At 44.6% G+C, this 15,324-nt stretch overlaps 1 protein-coding gene across 2 annotated transcripts in view; it reads left to right on the forward strand.

Moving 5' to 3' along the window:
• The window catches only part of LOC141133301 (granzyme A-like), a 104,957-nt gene that overhangs the window by 76,702 nt on the left and 12,931 nt on the right, over positions 1 to 15,324 (forward strand). For both annotated transcript variants that reach the window (XM_073622582.1, XM_073622592.1), the window contains exon 3: positions 3,509 to 3,650. In XM_073622582.1, the coding sequence (XP_073478683.1) occupies positions 3,509 to 3,650 (142 nt within the window). The remainder of the gene's footprint in view (positions 1 to 3,508; positions 3,651 to 15,324) is intronic.

Genomic DNA, 15,324 nt, shown 5'->3' on the forward strand with positions numbered 1-15,324 from the left:
CTTCCCTATGTTGGAGATGTAACACCCAGATACTGTAGGTAATTTATTACATACACTTTGGGGATGTAAAGCTTTGTCCAGCTTTTGGAAGACAATTTCCTCCTTTATTGCGTCTCTTACAGGTAATCTAACAGCAATCACACCAGCAATGGCCTTACTAGGGTTAAACTTAGATTTATACCCGCTCAATTATAGGACTATAGTAGCCAATATATTATTAGCCTCGGGACTCACCATAACTAAATTATGGAAATCCACTTTAGCTCCTAATCTATCTGATGTCATTTAAAGACTCAATTCCATAGCTCATTTTGAATTAATGTTAACTCACAAAAATGGCTCCATAGCTAAATTTACAATAGTATGGCATGCATGGACATTACATCCTAGAGCTTCAAATTTTTTGATACATAACAAGAACTACTAAACTTGTGTTTCCAGCATAACTCAAAACAAAGCTATAAAACTCATACGGTAACTTCCTCTCTCTTTCTTTCCTTTCCTCCTTTCTTATAGTTTAGCAGTTTAGGTAGGAAGAGGAGCCTGTGATGTTTCCAGCAGTAGCTGTGTGTGAGCACTGGCGACGGATGAGGAGCCTTTAGTGCAGAGCTCTATGCAGCTGATCATTGTAATGCGATCGTACGAATGGGGATATGTGAGTGAAACCAAGTATCCTAGCATATAGTATTCATCTACTGTGATCTCTGCGCAATGGATGTGTTTTTTCTCTTTTTTTCATGTTAAGAATACGAGCGGAAAAATCAGAACTGGCGATGGAGTAACAGTAAATCTCTGACTATATTCTTCATATTTCTCACAGCAAATCGGCACTGAACTCACTTATTTTTGATATAACGTATTAGTTTTGAGTATTTAATGTTGGTGCACATAAGTTATCCATTCATTTATTTATTCAGTTCAAGTTTTTTGGCAGATACAATTAAGGAGTATTGTGGCATTTATATATAATTTTTCACAGCAATCGGCACTGAACTCACCTATTTTTGATTGAATTTATCAGTTGAACTTTGAACATCTTGTGTTGGTGCACATAAGTTATTCATATATTTATTTATTTATCTAGTTTATGTTTTTTTGGCAGATACAACTAAGCATTATTGTGGTATTTATTTCTTAGGTGTTTTATATGGGTGAATGAATAGGGTAATTAATTTTAATTGGTAGTATTTATTTAATCACTCATTGAGCTACACACTTATGCCCCGTACACACGGTCGGATTTTCCGATGGAAAATGTCCGATCGGAGTGTGCTGTCGCAAATTCTGACCGTGTGTGGGCTCCATCAGACATTTTCCATTGGATTTTCCGACACACAAAGTTGGAGAGCAGGAGATAAAATTTTCCGACAACAAAATCCGTTGTCGGAAATTCCGATCGTGTGTACACAAATCCGACGGACAAAGTGCCACGCATGCTCAGAATAAATAAAGAGATGAAAGCTATTGGCCACTGCCCCGTTTATAGTCCCGACGTACGTGTTTTACGTCACCGCGTTCAGAACGATTGGATTTTCCGACAACTTTGTGTGACCGTGTGTATGCAAGACAAGTTTGAGCCAACATCCGTCGGAAAAAATCCTAGGATTTTGTTGTCGGAATGTCCGAACAAAGTCCGACCGTGTGTACGGGGCATTAGGTGTAATAATAAGAGGATAATATCAGCGCAATTAATCACAAACACTCAATTATTCACTTGTCATTCACAATTTATTGCAGCTATATTATTTGGTCAATTCTTATTAATCACATATTATTTGTGCGGGAGTTACCCACGTCAGCGCTTTAGCATCTTTTAATCATTACTATTTTTGTTAAATATCTGAAAAATCCAATAAAAATCTTTGAATTGGGAATATAAAAAAAAAACACACATTGCAACTGAACACAGTGAGCCAGAACTAAATCTAACTAATCCTAGCATCTATGTAGGAGGGTGCTACAAACATTTCTCTTTAACTACATATTTGCAAGTAATTGGCTCATTTTTCTTAAAGACATTTCAGCACTTAGCCAAGAGACTTCTTCAGTTCTACAGAGTATTAGGACTGGTGTACACTGGCTTTGAATGTAAAAAGAAAATGTACCAAGAGCAAGGCTGTGATTGTAGTCATTTTCTGAAAATAGTTGTCAGGCTGTAATGCTGATCCAGTGGCTTCAGTAATTTTATAGTTACTGACCTGGAACAAAAATGCAAATTGGAAGTTGTCACATCACTCTTAAGCTGAGTATACACCCAAGAGTCTTCAGGCAAGGAGGAGGGGTTTTATCAGCTAAGCATACCCTCCTGCCTGCATGCCTGAGCTAAGGGCAGATGCATTTCAGGAAGTAAATGCTACATGAATTATCTGCATCATCTTCTGAAAAATTAATGAAATAGCAATTTTGGTTTGTGGTGCTCAGATGCAGTGTGATTCAGCTTTAACCACTTGCCGACAAGCTCACGCCGATATACATTGGCAAAGTGCCACGTTCCCCTGAATCACCGTATATGAACGGCGGCTCCTTTAAGAGCCATAGCAGGCACCCACCAGTCATGCACATCGGGGGACCCGATGCGCGTGGCTGGTGGGTGCGATCGCCGCCTGCCACCCATAATCGTGGGCACTAGAGCTAGAATAGTGTGTGTGTAAACACACAAATCCCAGTTTCCGACAGGGGAGGAGAGACCGATTGTCTGTTCCTACTAATTAGGAACAACGATTTGGCTCCTCCTCTAGTCAGTCCTACCCCCTCACAGTTAGAAACACACCTAGGGAACATACTTAGCCCCTCGATCGCCCCCTAGTATTAACCCCTTCCCCGCCATTGACATTTACACAGTAATCAGTGCATTTTTATAGCACCGATCGCTGTTTAAATGTCAATGGTCCCAAAGAGATGTCAAAAGTATCGGATCTGTCCGCCGTAAAGTCGCAGTCTTGCTAAAAATCGCAGATCAATGCCATTACTAGTAAAAAAAATAAAAATTCCATAAAAATGCTATAAATCTATCCCCTATTTTGTAGACGCCATAACATTTGCACAAACCAATCAATATACGCTTATTGCAAATAAATATGTAGAAGAATACATATTGGCCTAAACTGATGAAGAAATTCGTTTTTTAAAAACATTCTTGGGGATATTTATTATAGCAAAAAGTAAAAAATATTGTTTTTATTTCAAAATTGTCACTCTTTTTTTGTTTATAGCACCAAAAAAAAAACGCAGATGTGATCAAATACCACTAAAAGAAAGCTCTATTTGTGGGAAAAAAAGGACGTCAATTTTGTTTGGGTACAACGTCGCACGTCTGCGCAATTGTCAGTTAAAGTGATGCAGTGCCGTATCGCAAAAAAAAAATGGCCTGGTCATTAAGCAGGAAAATCTTCCAGGGCGGAAGTGGTTAATATAATTTTATACTTGTATTTGTTTTTTAAAAAGACATTTTTCGTCCTTTGTTAAATAATTGAAAACCTTTTGTAAATATGTTTTTTTTTCCACACAGTAATCATACAGCAAACATTACACTTGGTGCCCATTCAATTTCTGCTGTAGAAAAAGAAAAGCAATTTCTAAAAACGGACAGAGTGATTACACATGAGCTTTATAAGGATGGATCATTTAACTATGATGTTGCTCTTCTGCAGGTAAAAGTAATTTATCATTCTTCTGGTTATTAAATGGTCAATACAATATTATCAGCAGCAGTAATGACAGAATTTGGCACCAACAAGAGCTTTTTAATTTTTAGAAAATAAAAAAGGCCATAGAAAATGGGAGCACTGCCCTAAAGATGTGTAATAAGGGTTCTTTCACATGGAGATCTGCCCGGCGGACTCCACTTTGCTCAGGGGGGGGAATCAATCCGCTGATCCCCACTGAGCCAGAGGATGACAGGTCCATCTCCGCTCACTGTGCAGAGCCCCGCTCTCCTCTATAGGGAGATTGGATGAAAACGGATCCGCCTGCCTGTTTTCCTCTGATCCCATCCAATCCTCCAGACAGATGGAAAATAGGGTAACTATCTGTCTGGATTTCACAGACAGGATCGGATAGCAGCGGGTGTCAGCAAACATGTCACCGTTGACATCCGCTGCTAGGAGTGAATGGAGCATTCGATGAAAAACTAACAGGCTGACCTGATCAGAAAGCCCATGTGAAAGGGGCCTCTAGCAACAAAAAAAAAAAAAAAAAACAGATTGGTGGGTGGCAGCAATTTTAATAATGGTTAAAGCGGAACTTCACCCAAAAGGGGAGTTCCACTCTTCTTCCTCATTCTACTCCTACCTCCTTCCTCTGCAATATTTGGAGCATATTGTTTTTTTTGGGGGGGGAGCGGGTACCTAGTTTTGACAGACACCCACTCCCACTTGAATTCCCTAGGCGATCTATGTGGAAGTTTTCCTCCCCCACTCCCCCTCCGCCAGCAACTTTCTAGGACACGTCACAGGTCCTAGAAGGCTGCAGGACCATTCACACGGCATGGCTCACGCATGTGCAATGGGCACCCGGCTGTAAAGCTGCAAGGAGTCACAGCCGGTTGCCCACAGTTAACATGCCGATGCCGGGACTGAAGATCTGTGAAGAAACTAGCCTGGGTGAGGACAGCACTGGATCCTTGGACAGGTGAGTGTCTTTTTATTAAAAGTCAGCAGCTACAGTTTTTATACTGACTTGTGCTGACTTGTAGTGTTTGCAGAACAGACTGAAGAAGTGAAACATTAAAAATGTCCAGTTACTTTAACCACTAACTAATTTAACTGGTAATTGCATGGACATGCAACACTGTACCCAAACAAAATTGATATAATTTTTTTCACACACCCAATGTTGTGTGAAAAAAACTTTCTTTTGGGGGTATTTGATCACTACTGGGTTATTTTTTTTTTTTTTTGCGATATCAATGAAAAAAGACATCTGGGGCCTGGTGCGTGATGTGACGCAAACGGATTGGGGGAGGGGCCTGACGACGGTGCCATGGAAGCGGACGGCGGAGTAGCGCTGGTGCAACACCAGCTGCATGTGTGACAGAGTACCGTCGATCCCGCCGGAGCCGTAGGTAGACCTGCTGTCTCGGTCCCCAGCGGTGGTTCCCGGGTTGCCTGGGGCGCTGCGGGTACCGAGCGGGCTTTCCTCCCTGATTCCCTCCTGCCTCACTGGACGTGTGCGGGGAGGACAACCAACATTATTATTGGGCTGTACTCAGGCTATGCCTGAAGTGGATAGCAGGCTGAAAAGGCTAAAGTTGGACTCTAAACCTGTGAAGTGGACGAGAGCTGTATTATCAGCCAGGTCTTGGATGCAGCCCTTGGGAAGAAGTATCGGTCTTGAGGTAACACTTTGAAAATTGTATAAATGTGAGCAGGCTTATAAGAAGATTTGTGTTGCCCGCAGATAGCAGTGCAAGTACAAGGTAATACTGGTTGATTCTTGTATGGGTCAAATTCCCTAAAAATCCATGGAGGAGGCTCTGCTATAATTAACATCAAGTTTTTTTGCCGCTTTTAAGGGGTAAAATTTTTGATACCCTAGAACAATATACTGTAGTAGGTTAGAGGACTGGATAACTACTAATGCAGTAACGCCTAAGGGGTAGGTTGGTGCAGATAGAATTGAACTGTTTTTTTTTTTTTTTTCGCTGGGGATTGCAGGGCCCTGGGTTAAGAGATGTAAAAAGGAGCGGCGGGGCGGTACGGAGTGTGGCGGGGACAAGCAATAGAAAAGCAAACATATTGTATTAAGTGGAGAGAGAGAGAAGTGGCTTGTGAGTGGTGTTGAAAATGAGAGGGCGCCCTCAAAGAGGAGCGGAAGTGAAGCAGCCGAGAGAGAGCCTAAATTCTAGCTCCATACAGAAGTATCTGAAGGAGACGAACCAGGGAAGCCCTAAAAATCCAGCCCAAGAGAGTAAACAGCAAAGTGGAAAGGACAAAAGGAAAGAATCAGGGAAGGATCAAGGCGCTCAAGGCGGAACATCTGGGGAGGATAGGAAAGCCTCCTGTATGGTGGAAGATAGTACCATGGAAGCACTTCCAACAAAAATCGAATTACTGGAAATGTTTGCTAAATTGAAAACCGTAATCAAAACAGAAATCCTTAATGTTAGAACTGACATGGGCCACTTGCTGAAGCGGGTGGAAATAGTGGAGGAGGTCTCGGGGAAACAGAATCAAGAAATAATCGAACTAAATCAACAAGTGAGGAACCTGCAATTAGCCCAAGGAGACACTCTCTATAAATTAGAAGAGCAAGAAAACCAAAGTCGCAGACAAAACTTGAGATTGCGCACCCTACCAGAACAACATGGCGAAGACCTGCCTACCAAAATGAAAGCTATTTTTAATCCAATCTTAGATAGAGGCCAAAATGAAGAACTGAATATTGATAGGGTCCACAGATTGAGGAAGGTGTCAGTGAAGATTCCCCTAGAGACGTGATCATTAGGTTCCATCATTACGAGGATAAAGCAAGAATATGGAGCAATCTTAGAAAAGCTCAGCCGGTAAAATTTGATGGGACAGAGATTCAGATCTTCGACGATATTTCGGCAGGGACACTAGCCAGGAGACGCCAGCTAAGACCTCTGCTGGAAAAAATGAGGAAGGCAAATATGAAATCCAGTTGGGGTTTCCCCACTTCTTTGAATGTAGTGAAAGCGGGTAGAACAGTTAGATTAAAACACATTGAGAACTTACAAGATTTTTGTAGTGAGCTTGACATCCCGGTCCCAGTTTTGTCTAAGTAGTAGGTAGATGTTCCTGACTGTGGACAGGACTTTCAGGATAGTGGATGAAGTATTTAATACAGTGCTTGTAAAATAGTGGGGGGAGGGGGGGTCTGGGAGGGAGGGCGGTGCCGGGTGGGTGAGGGATTGGCGGGCTTTAGACCGCCCGCTCACCTTGGTCTCCCCCCTTATTTTCTTTATCTGTGGGGGGGGGGAGCAGGGTGACTGTGGCGACCCGCTGTCAGAGTCGCACCCCAAGGATTTGGCTAGTCGCAGACAGAGATCAATGGTACCTCTCTGTGGCGGACTTGTAGCCGGGGATCGGCTGACAGGGAAGGGGAGAAAGGGGTTGGGGGGGTGTTGTGGGGGGGAGGATTGGGGGATTGGGGGGGGTGGGGGGGGACCTGTTCCTGCAGAGGCTCCGTTTAGGGGTTCAAAGAGTAACACGCGTTTTTTCAATGCTGTTCTATTTAAAGATGAAATGACAGAGTTCACTAGTCTCACATATAACGTTAAAGGGTTGAACTCTCCTCTTAAGAGGCACAAGGTGTTAAGAGAGTTGGAGCAATTTAATGCAGACGTTGTGTTTCTTCAGGAGACCCACCTCTCACAGGACACTCATGTCAGATTATTTTCTAACTACTTCCCCAACTGGTTTTATAGTGACTCTCCTATCAAGAGGGCCAAAGGGGTGGCAATTGGGTTCTCAAAAAGGATCAAGTTTGCGCTCTTAGAGAGGAGCGCAGATATGGAGGGCCGCTACCTCTTCTTGAAGGTGAGGGTGGAAGAAAGGGTTTTTACTCTGGCAAATGTTTACTGCCCTAATAGAAATCCAGTTGAATTCCTGTCACAGGTCTTGAATAAGCTGATGGATTTCAGGGCTGGTGAGGTGATTTTGGCAGGAGATCTCAACTTCTGCTTAGATCCAATAAAAGATAGCACATGAAGTTCTCAGGGAGTGGGTAGGAAACTATTAAAAAAAATAGGTCAGAAATTGTATAGCTGCCATATGATTGACGCATGGAGAGTACAACACGCGAAGGATAGGGACTATACTTTCTATTCTTCAGTCTTATTTAAGGCTAGATTATTTTATGGTAGATCATAGACTACTAGAACATGTTAAGGACACGAAGATTGGAATCACCACGCTGTCTGACCACGTCCCAGTCCTGATGAAGGTGGCGATCCCGGGATTCCGGAGGCCCCCATTTTCATGGCATTTAGACGAAAAGCTCATCGAGAATCCCATTATCAGTAACAAGATACAGGAAGAGATCGATGGGTTTTTCTCGATAAACGATACTGGTGAGATCTCAGGATCTGTCCTGTGGGAGGCGCTAAAAGCGTATATAATGCCGCGTACACACGAGCGGACTTTCTATCCTACTTGGTCCGGCACACTTTCCGACGGACTTTGTCCGCCAGGTGCGCCGGACTTTAAAACGAACGGACTTGCCCACACACGCCGGGATTTTCCGGCGGGCTAAGTCCGCCCGTCTTTCCGACGGACTTTCGCCGGAGTTCCGGCGGACTTTCAGAATGAACGGACTTGCCCACACACGGACAAGTCCGTTCATTTTGAACGTGACTCAGGTGCGACGGGACTAGAGAAGGATGTCAATCTTGCCGCTTTTATCGGCGAGATTGACACCTTGCTAGCCCCGTCGCGGGGCATACCAGGCCCTTAGGTCTGGTATGGATTATAAAGGGGAACCCCGCTACGCCGAAAAAACGGCGTGGGGTCCCCCTAAAATCCATACCAGACCCCGATCCGAGCACGCAGCCTGGCCGGTCAGGAAAGGGGGTGGGGACGAGCGAGCGGCCCCCCCCCCTCCTGAACCGTACCAGGCCGCATGCCCTCAACATGGGGGGTGGGTGCTTTGGGGGAGGGGGGCGCCCTGCGCCCCCCCCCCCCCAAAGCACCTTGTCCCCATGTTGATGAGGACAAGGGCCTCTTCCCGACAACCCTGGCCGTTGGTTGTCGGGGTCTGCGGGCGGGGGCTTATCGGAATCTGGGAGCCCCCTTTAATAAGGGGGCCCCCAGATCCCGGCCCCCCACCCTATGTAAATGAGTATGGGGTACATGGTACCCCTACCCATTTACCTAGGAAAAAAGTGTAAGTAATAAAACACACTACACAGGTTTTTAAAATATTTTATTAAACAGCTCCGGGGGGGGATCTTCCTCCGGCTTCGGGGGTCTTCTTCCGGCTTCGGGGGTCCCTCCGCTTCATCTTCTCCCGGCGTCCGGTTGGTTCTTCTCCGCTCTCCGGCCTCTTCTCCCGGTGTCGCAGGTCTTCGGCCGGCCCCTCCGCTCTCTTCATGTAGCTCTATTGCGAGCGGAGGTCCGGACTTCTTGGCTTCTTGGCTTCTTGGCTTCTCTTCTCTTCTCTTCCCCCAGATGTTGACACGACGCTCTCTCCGGCTGGACTGGTCTCTGAGGGCTGCGTTGTGACTTATATAGGCGGAGACCCCGCCCCCATATGATGTCACAGTCCCTGGGCATGCTGGGACTGTGACGTTTTAGGGGGCGTGGTCGACCACGCCCCCTAAAACGTCACAGTCCCAGCATGCCCAGGGACTGTGACATCATATGGGGGCGGGGTCTCCGCCTATATAAGTCACAACGCAGCCCTCAGAGACCAGTCCAGCCGGAGAGAGCGTCGTGTCAACATCTGGGGGAAGAGAAGAGAAGAGAAGCCAAGAAGCCAAGAAGCCAAGAAGTCCGGACCTCCGCTCGCAATAGAGCTACATGAAGAGAGCGGAGGGGCCGGCCGAAGACCTGCGACACCGGGAGAAGAGGCCGGAGAGCGGAGAAGAACCAACCGGACGCCGGGAGAAGATGAAGCGGAGGGACCCCCGAAGCCGGAAGAAGACCCCCGAAGCCGGAGGAAGATCCCCCCCCGGAGCTGTTTAATAAAATATTTTAAAAACCTGTGTAGTGTGTTTTATTACTTACACTTTTTTCCTAGGTAAATGGGTAGGGGTACCATGTACCCCATACTCATTTACATAGGGTGGGGGGCCGGGATCTGGGGGCCCCCTTATTAAAGGGGGCTCCCAGATTCCGATAAGCCCCCGCCCGCAGACCCCGACAACCAACGGCCAGGGTTGTCGGGAAGAGGCCCTTGTCCTCATCAACATGGGGACAAGGTGCTTTGGGGGGGGGGGGGCGCAGGGCGCCCCCCTCCCCCAAAGCACCCACCCCCCATGTTGAGGGCATGCGGCCTGGTACGGTTCAGGAGGGGGGGGGGCCGCTCGCTCGTCCCCACCCCCTTTCCTGACCGGCCAGGCTGCGTGCTCGGATCGGGGTCTGGTATGGATTTTAGGGGGACCCCACGCCGTTTTTTCGGCGTAGCGGGGTTCCCCTTTATAATCCATACCAGACCTAAGGGCCTGGTATGCCCCGCGCTCGCCGCAATAGGAAGATTTGTTTTTCCTATTGCAGCGAGCGCGAGATGCAATACCATCCCCTCGTGTCGTATTTGGTCCGTCGGACCAGCCTACACACGAGCGGGCTTTCCGTCGGACCAGCACACACACGAGCGGACTTTCCGCCCGAAACTGAGTCCGACGGAAAGATTTCAAACATGTTTAAAATCTAGGTCCGGCGGGCTTTTGGGAAGAAGTCCGCCGGAAAAGTCCGCCGCCGCCCACACACGGGCGGATTGTCCGGCACACTCTGGTCCGCCGGACCAAGTATGCCGGAAAGTCCGACCGTGTGTACGCGGCATAAGGGGAATTTTGATCTCATTAGGGGCCAATGAGAAAAAAGAAAGTACAAAAAGGAAAACAGAACTTATAGAAGAAATTCACCATCTTGAACAGTTACATAAGGCAGCTAGCGGTAGTCATAACACACTCCTACATCAATTAATTATAAAAAGAGAAGAACTAAAAGATTTACTGGAGATAGATTCTAAGCGCATTCTAAATAAAAACCTAAAAGATAGATTTAAATGGAGCAACAAGGTGGGGAAGCATCTGGCAACAGTTTTGAAAAGGAGAAGGGGGACCAATTTTATAGACAGGATTCAAAATAAAAAGGGGGTACTAAAACATACTTCTAGAGACATAGCTGAAGAATTTTGGAGTTACTTCTCATCACTCTACAGGGTTAGGCAAGGTGGGGTAGGTACTCTGGAAAGGGAGGAAAAATTGGATGAGTTTATAAAAGAGGCAGGTTTACCAAGACTCTCGGACAGTGATGCAAAAGAATTGGATGGTCCGATCACTGTAGAAGAGATTGAAAGGGCTTTGAAAGCATCTCCCTCTGGAAAGAGTCCAGAGCCTGATGGTTTTACTAGCTATTTTTACAAAAAATTTAAGGAATCCCTGATCCCCAAGCTTTGTCAGATTTGAAATAGGGTAGGTTGTCAGGATGGGTTTTGTGAGGGTGCACTGATGGCGTCAGTAACTCTAATACCAAAGGAAGGGAAAGATAGCTCGCTATGTTCGAGCTATAGGCTGATAGCTTTGCTCAATGCAGATATTAAACTATACGCCAAGGTTTTAGCAAGTAGATTAAAGGAAAAAATGACGTTCTGGATACACCCAGATCAGACGGGTTTTATACTAGGGAGAGAGGGGAGGGACAATGGTATTAGGTCACTCCTGGTCATGGATGCAATGAAAAAAAAGGGGACCCCCAGTCTACTTCTGTCGATCGATGCAGAGAAAGCTTTTGACAGAGTAGACTGGGGGTTCATGTTGAGGACATTGAGGGCAGTCGGTTTGGGTGGTACCATGTTGAATTGGATCAAAGCATTGTATAAATCTCCCTCGGCATTCATCAGGGTGAATAGTACACCATCGGCGGAGTTCAGGATGGAAAACGGGACCAGGCAGGGCTGCCCTCTGTCCCCCCTCCTGTTCGTTCTAACCCTGGAACCTTTACTAGCCTCAATTCGAAAGAACCCGGATATATGTGGATGTGTGGTGGAGGGAGATGTACCCAAGCTCTCGGCGTTTGCCGATGATGTACTGTTTTACATCGTTAAACTGAGGATTTCACTCCCCAACCCCCTGGCTACCTTGAGGAGATTTGGGGAGCTATCAAACTATAAGGTCAACCTCAGTAAATCGGTTGTCTTAAACATCAATATTGATGGACGAGAAGCAACTCAACTCAAGGAAAATTTTCATTTTCCATGGAGTAAAATGGAGTAAAAAAATAAGTTACCTGGGAGTCCTTAAGGAAATTGTACCTCTTAAACTTTATTCCTCTCCTCGATGAGATTAAGCAGGAAACGAGAAAAAGTATGCATCTTCCGATCTCTTGGATCGGAAGAGTAAATACTGTTAAGATGACCTTGGCCCCGAAAATCCTGTACAAAATGCAGCTACTCCCAATCACGTTAGCGCAGACTTTTTTCAGAGTATTGAACAATATTCTCACGAGGTTTATATGGAAAAATAAGAAGCCACGGATTGCCTATAAGGTCCTGAGCAGGGATAAAGCACGGGGTGCTCTGGCTTTGCCAGACTTTAAAAAATATCACAGAGTGATAGTATTAGCACGGGTGTTAGATTGGGGAAAGGAATCGATAGATAAAAGATGGGTAAACTTAGAAAAAGATATGAGCAATACAAAATTACACCATTTAATTTGGAATCCCCCACATTTTAGGAAGTTGGGCCCTAATACACATAACATAACACGTTACACTTTAAAGATTTGGGATCAGTTACATAAACAAAATGCTTGGGAGTTTAATTCACCATTTATTTATTTGAAGGAGAATGAGTTTTTTCCGCCAGGGTTGAGGGAAGTGGGAGGGAATTGGATAAAAAATAAAGATACACATATGATGGATATTACGAAAAATGGCAAAATCGTCACCTTTCAAGAGTTAATCCTACTCAAGGACCTAATGATAATAGACTCATGGCGATACAACCAGCTTGTGCTCTTTATTAAAAGCCTCCCCAGTCCTATTAGAGATAAGGAAAACCTAAGGTCTGTGGAGAAATTGTTTTTGCAGAATAAAGTTATAAGGAAAACAAAAGAATTATACAAAATATTGAGGGATGAGGGTGAAGTAGCGAAACCGTCATATTTCATTAAATGGGAAGCCGAATTGGGACCGATGTCAAGTGGAGTGACTTGGGAGGCCATTCTAAAGGCAACACATAAATCCGTAGTAGATATGAGAATGACAGAATCAAATTTTAAGTGCTTAGCCAGGTGGTACATGACACCAGATAGATTAAATAAGATGCAATCAGAAACCTCGGGAAACTGCTGGAGGGGGTGCTGCAGCAGGGGAATGATGGCCCACCTTTGGTGGGAGTGCCCAATTATTAAAAAATATTGGCAGGATGTGCTCAAGATAATACAGGAGATAATGGGTACTGTGATCAAGGAGGATCCTTGGGTGTGTCTGTTCCACGGGTCCGAAGGTCATAGTAGCAAGTATAATGTATCTCTAACTCCGGTTCTCCTAAATGCGGCAAAAAGTTTAATACCAAAAAAATGGCAAGAAATGGGGGGCCCAAGCACTCGAGATTGGTTAATGAGGGTTAATGAAATTTATATCTTAGAGGCGGGAGAGGTGGAGGATACCGGGCTGGAGATAGACGAGGATTCGGAGGGAGCTAAGTGGGCGAAGTGGATATCCTTAAAAAAAAACAGGGAGCTATGCCGAGAAGTTCATATAGCGAATGCATGCTCTATGGGGACAGGTCGGGGGGGGGTACGGGAATTTAAGGGTCGAATTGGGTATAGTATTAGTGTGAGGGACTTTTAACTGCGTAAAGAATAAATAAAGAAATAAGAAAGTCTTGTATCTGCTACTATGATGTGACGATAATGAGATGAGAAAAAATGAGCCATAAACGGTAATTTAAATCCTCTCAAATGTGAATGCTGAAGTAGTATTAAAAAAAAAAAAAAAAAAAAAATCAATGAAAAAAAGACTGAAAATTATGAAAAAAAAAATAATAATAATTTTTTTTTACTTTCTGCTACAAAACATATCCAATAAAAACTTTTAAAAATTTACTTCTTCATAGATTTTGGACAAATTTGTTCAGCTACATGTTTTTGATAACTACAAACTGTGGTGTATATATAATTCCAGTATGTATAGATATATATATATCTATCTATATATATATATATATATATATATATATATATATATATATATCTCTATCTATCTATCTATCTATCTATATCTATATATATATATATATATATATATATATATATATATATATATATATATATATACACACACACACACACACACACACACACTAGAATTTTTATACCACTAATGGTGGTGATCAGCGACTTATAATGGGAATGCGATAGTGTGGTGGGAAGAAGTATGATACTAATTGACACTGGGGGGGTAACTGACCAACTGGCACTGACATCACTAGTGACATTAATACAGTGATCAGTGATAGTATTATACACTGTCATTGTCACTGGCTGGGAAGGTGTTAGCATCTAGTGCGATTAAAGGGTAAACTGTGTGCCTAGCTATATGTAAAGTGTACTGTGTGCAAAGTGTGCTGCTTTTACTTCTGGATCTCTACATAAAGCATCTACGCAAAGCAGGGATGAGAAACAGAGAGATCGTTCTCTCTCTACAGAACTCTGTGTTGATTGTCAACACAGAGCTCTAGGCTGTGGTTGTACAAAGCCGATCAGCAGGTCCCGGCCATTAATCGTTGGCTGGGACTTGCTGACAGACTCCCGCTGTGTACAATCACTAAGGGTGCTGGCCGGGGGACACGCATGTGCACACCCTAAACTCAGAGGTAGGCATCGCCATACGGGCACGCCACTTTGCCTGTGCGGGCTGCCCATCTGCAGTTCATTGTGGGTGGGCAGTCCAAAAGTGGTTAAATAACACACCAGTGGCTCACCTGTACAATGTATATAATCTACCAGAGTAAAAGTAACACTTACAAAAAGAAAAACGCCATTTAATTTCCCTTCCAGACCCAGGTATGACAGACATACCAGGGTCTGTATATTGGGGGTCCTTGGGGGGGTCCCGATTTTTATTTAAAAAAAATTTTAAAAAAGAATGAATGAATCCAACGGAAATGCAAATTTCTGGCCCTTTTTAGTTTTTCCAAAATGTAACATTTGCACATTATACTAAACCCTCATCCAAGCACGGAGCCTGCCTGACCAGGAATGAGGAGGATCAAGCTGGCAGCTCCCCTCCACCTAATCCATACCATACCAGATCAATGCCCTCAACATGGGGAGGGTGCCTTGCTAAAGGGGAAGGCAAAGCACATTGTCCCAATGTTGATGGCAAGTGCCTCTTTCTCACAACCCTGGCCTGATATTAATGTTCACCCTTTGTTAAAAAATGGAGTATGTAACTTTCGTTTTTACCATGACTGTCGCATCACTGAACATTAAAGTGGTTGTAAACCCCAGACATGAAATATGAACAAAGCATATCCCATAGTGTGTACTCGTCTCAATTAACCGCTTGCCGACCGTATATATATATACGGCGGCAAGGTACTGCACTTCCGAGTTTGGGGCGCACACTGCCGGTGGCCCGCTCCCGCTGTGATTAGACTGGCAGGTACTGCAGACTCGATGTCTGCTGGCACCCGCT

The sequence above is a fragment of the Aquarana catesbeiana genome, linkage group LG01 (assembly GCF_042186555.1).
Source record: "Aquarana catesbeiana isolate 2022-GZ linkage group LG01, ASM4218655v1, whole genome shotgun sequence".
In the NCBI taxonomy this organism is placed as follows: domain Eukaryota; kingdom Metazoa; phylum Chordata; class Amphibia; order Anura; family Ranidae; genus Aquarana; species Aquarana catesbeiana.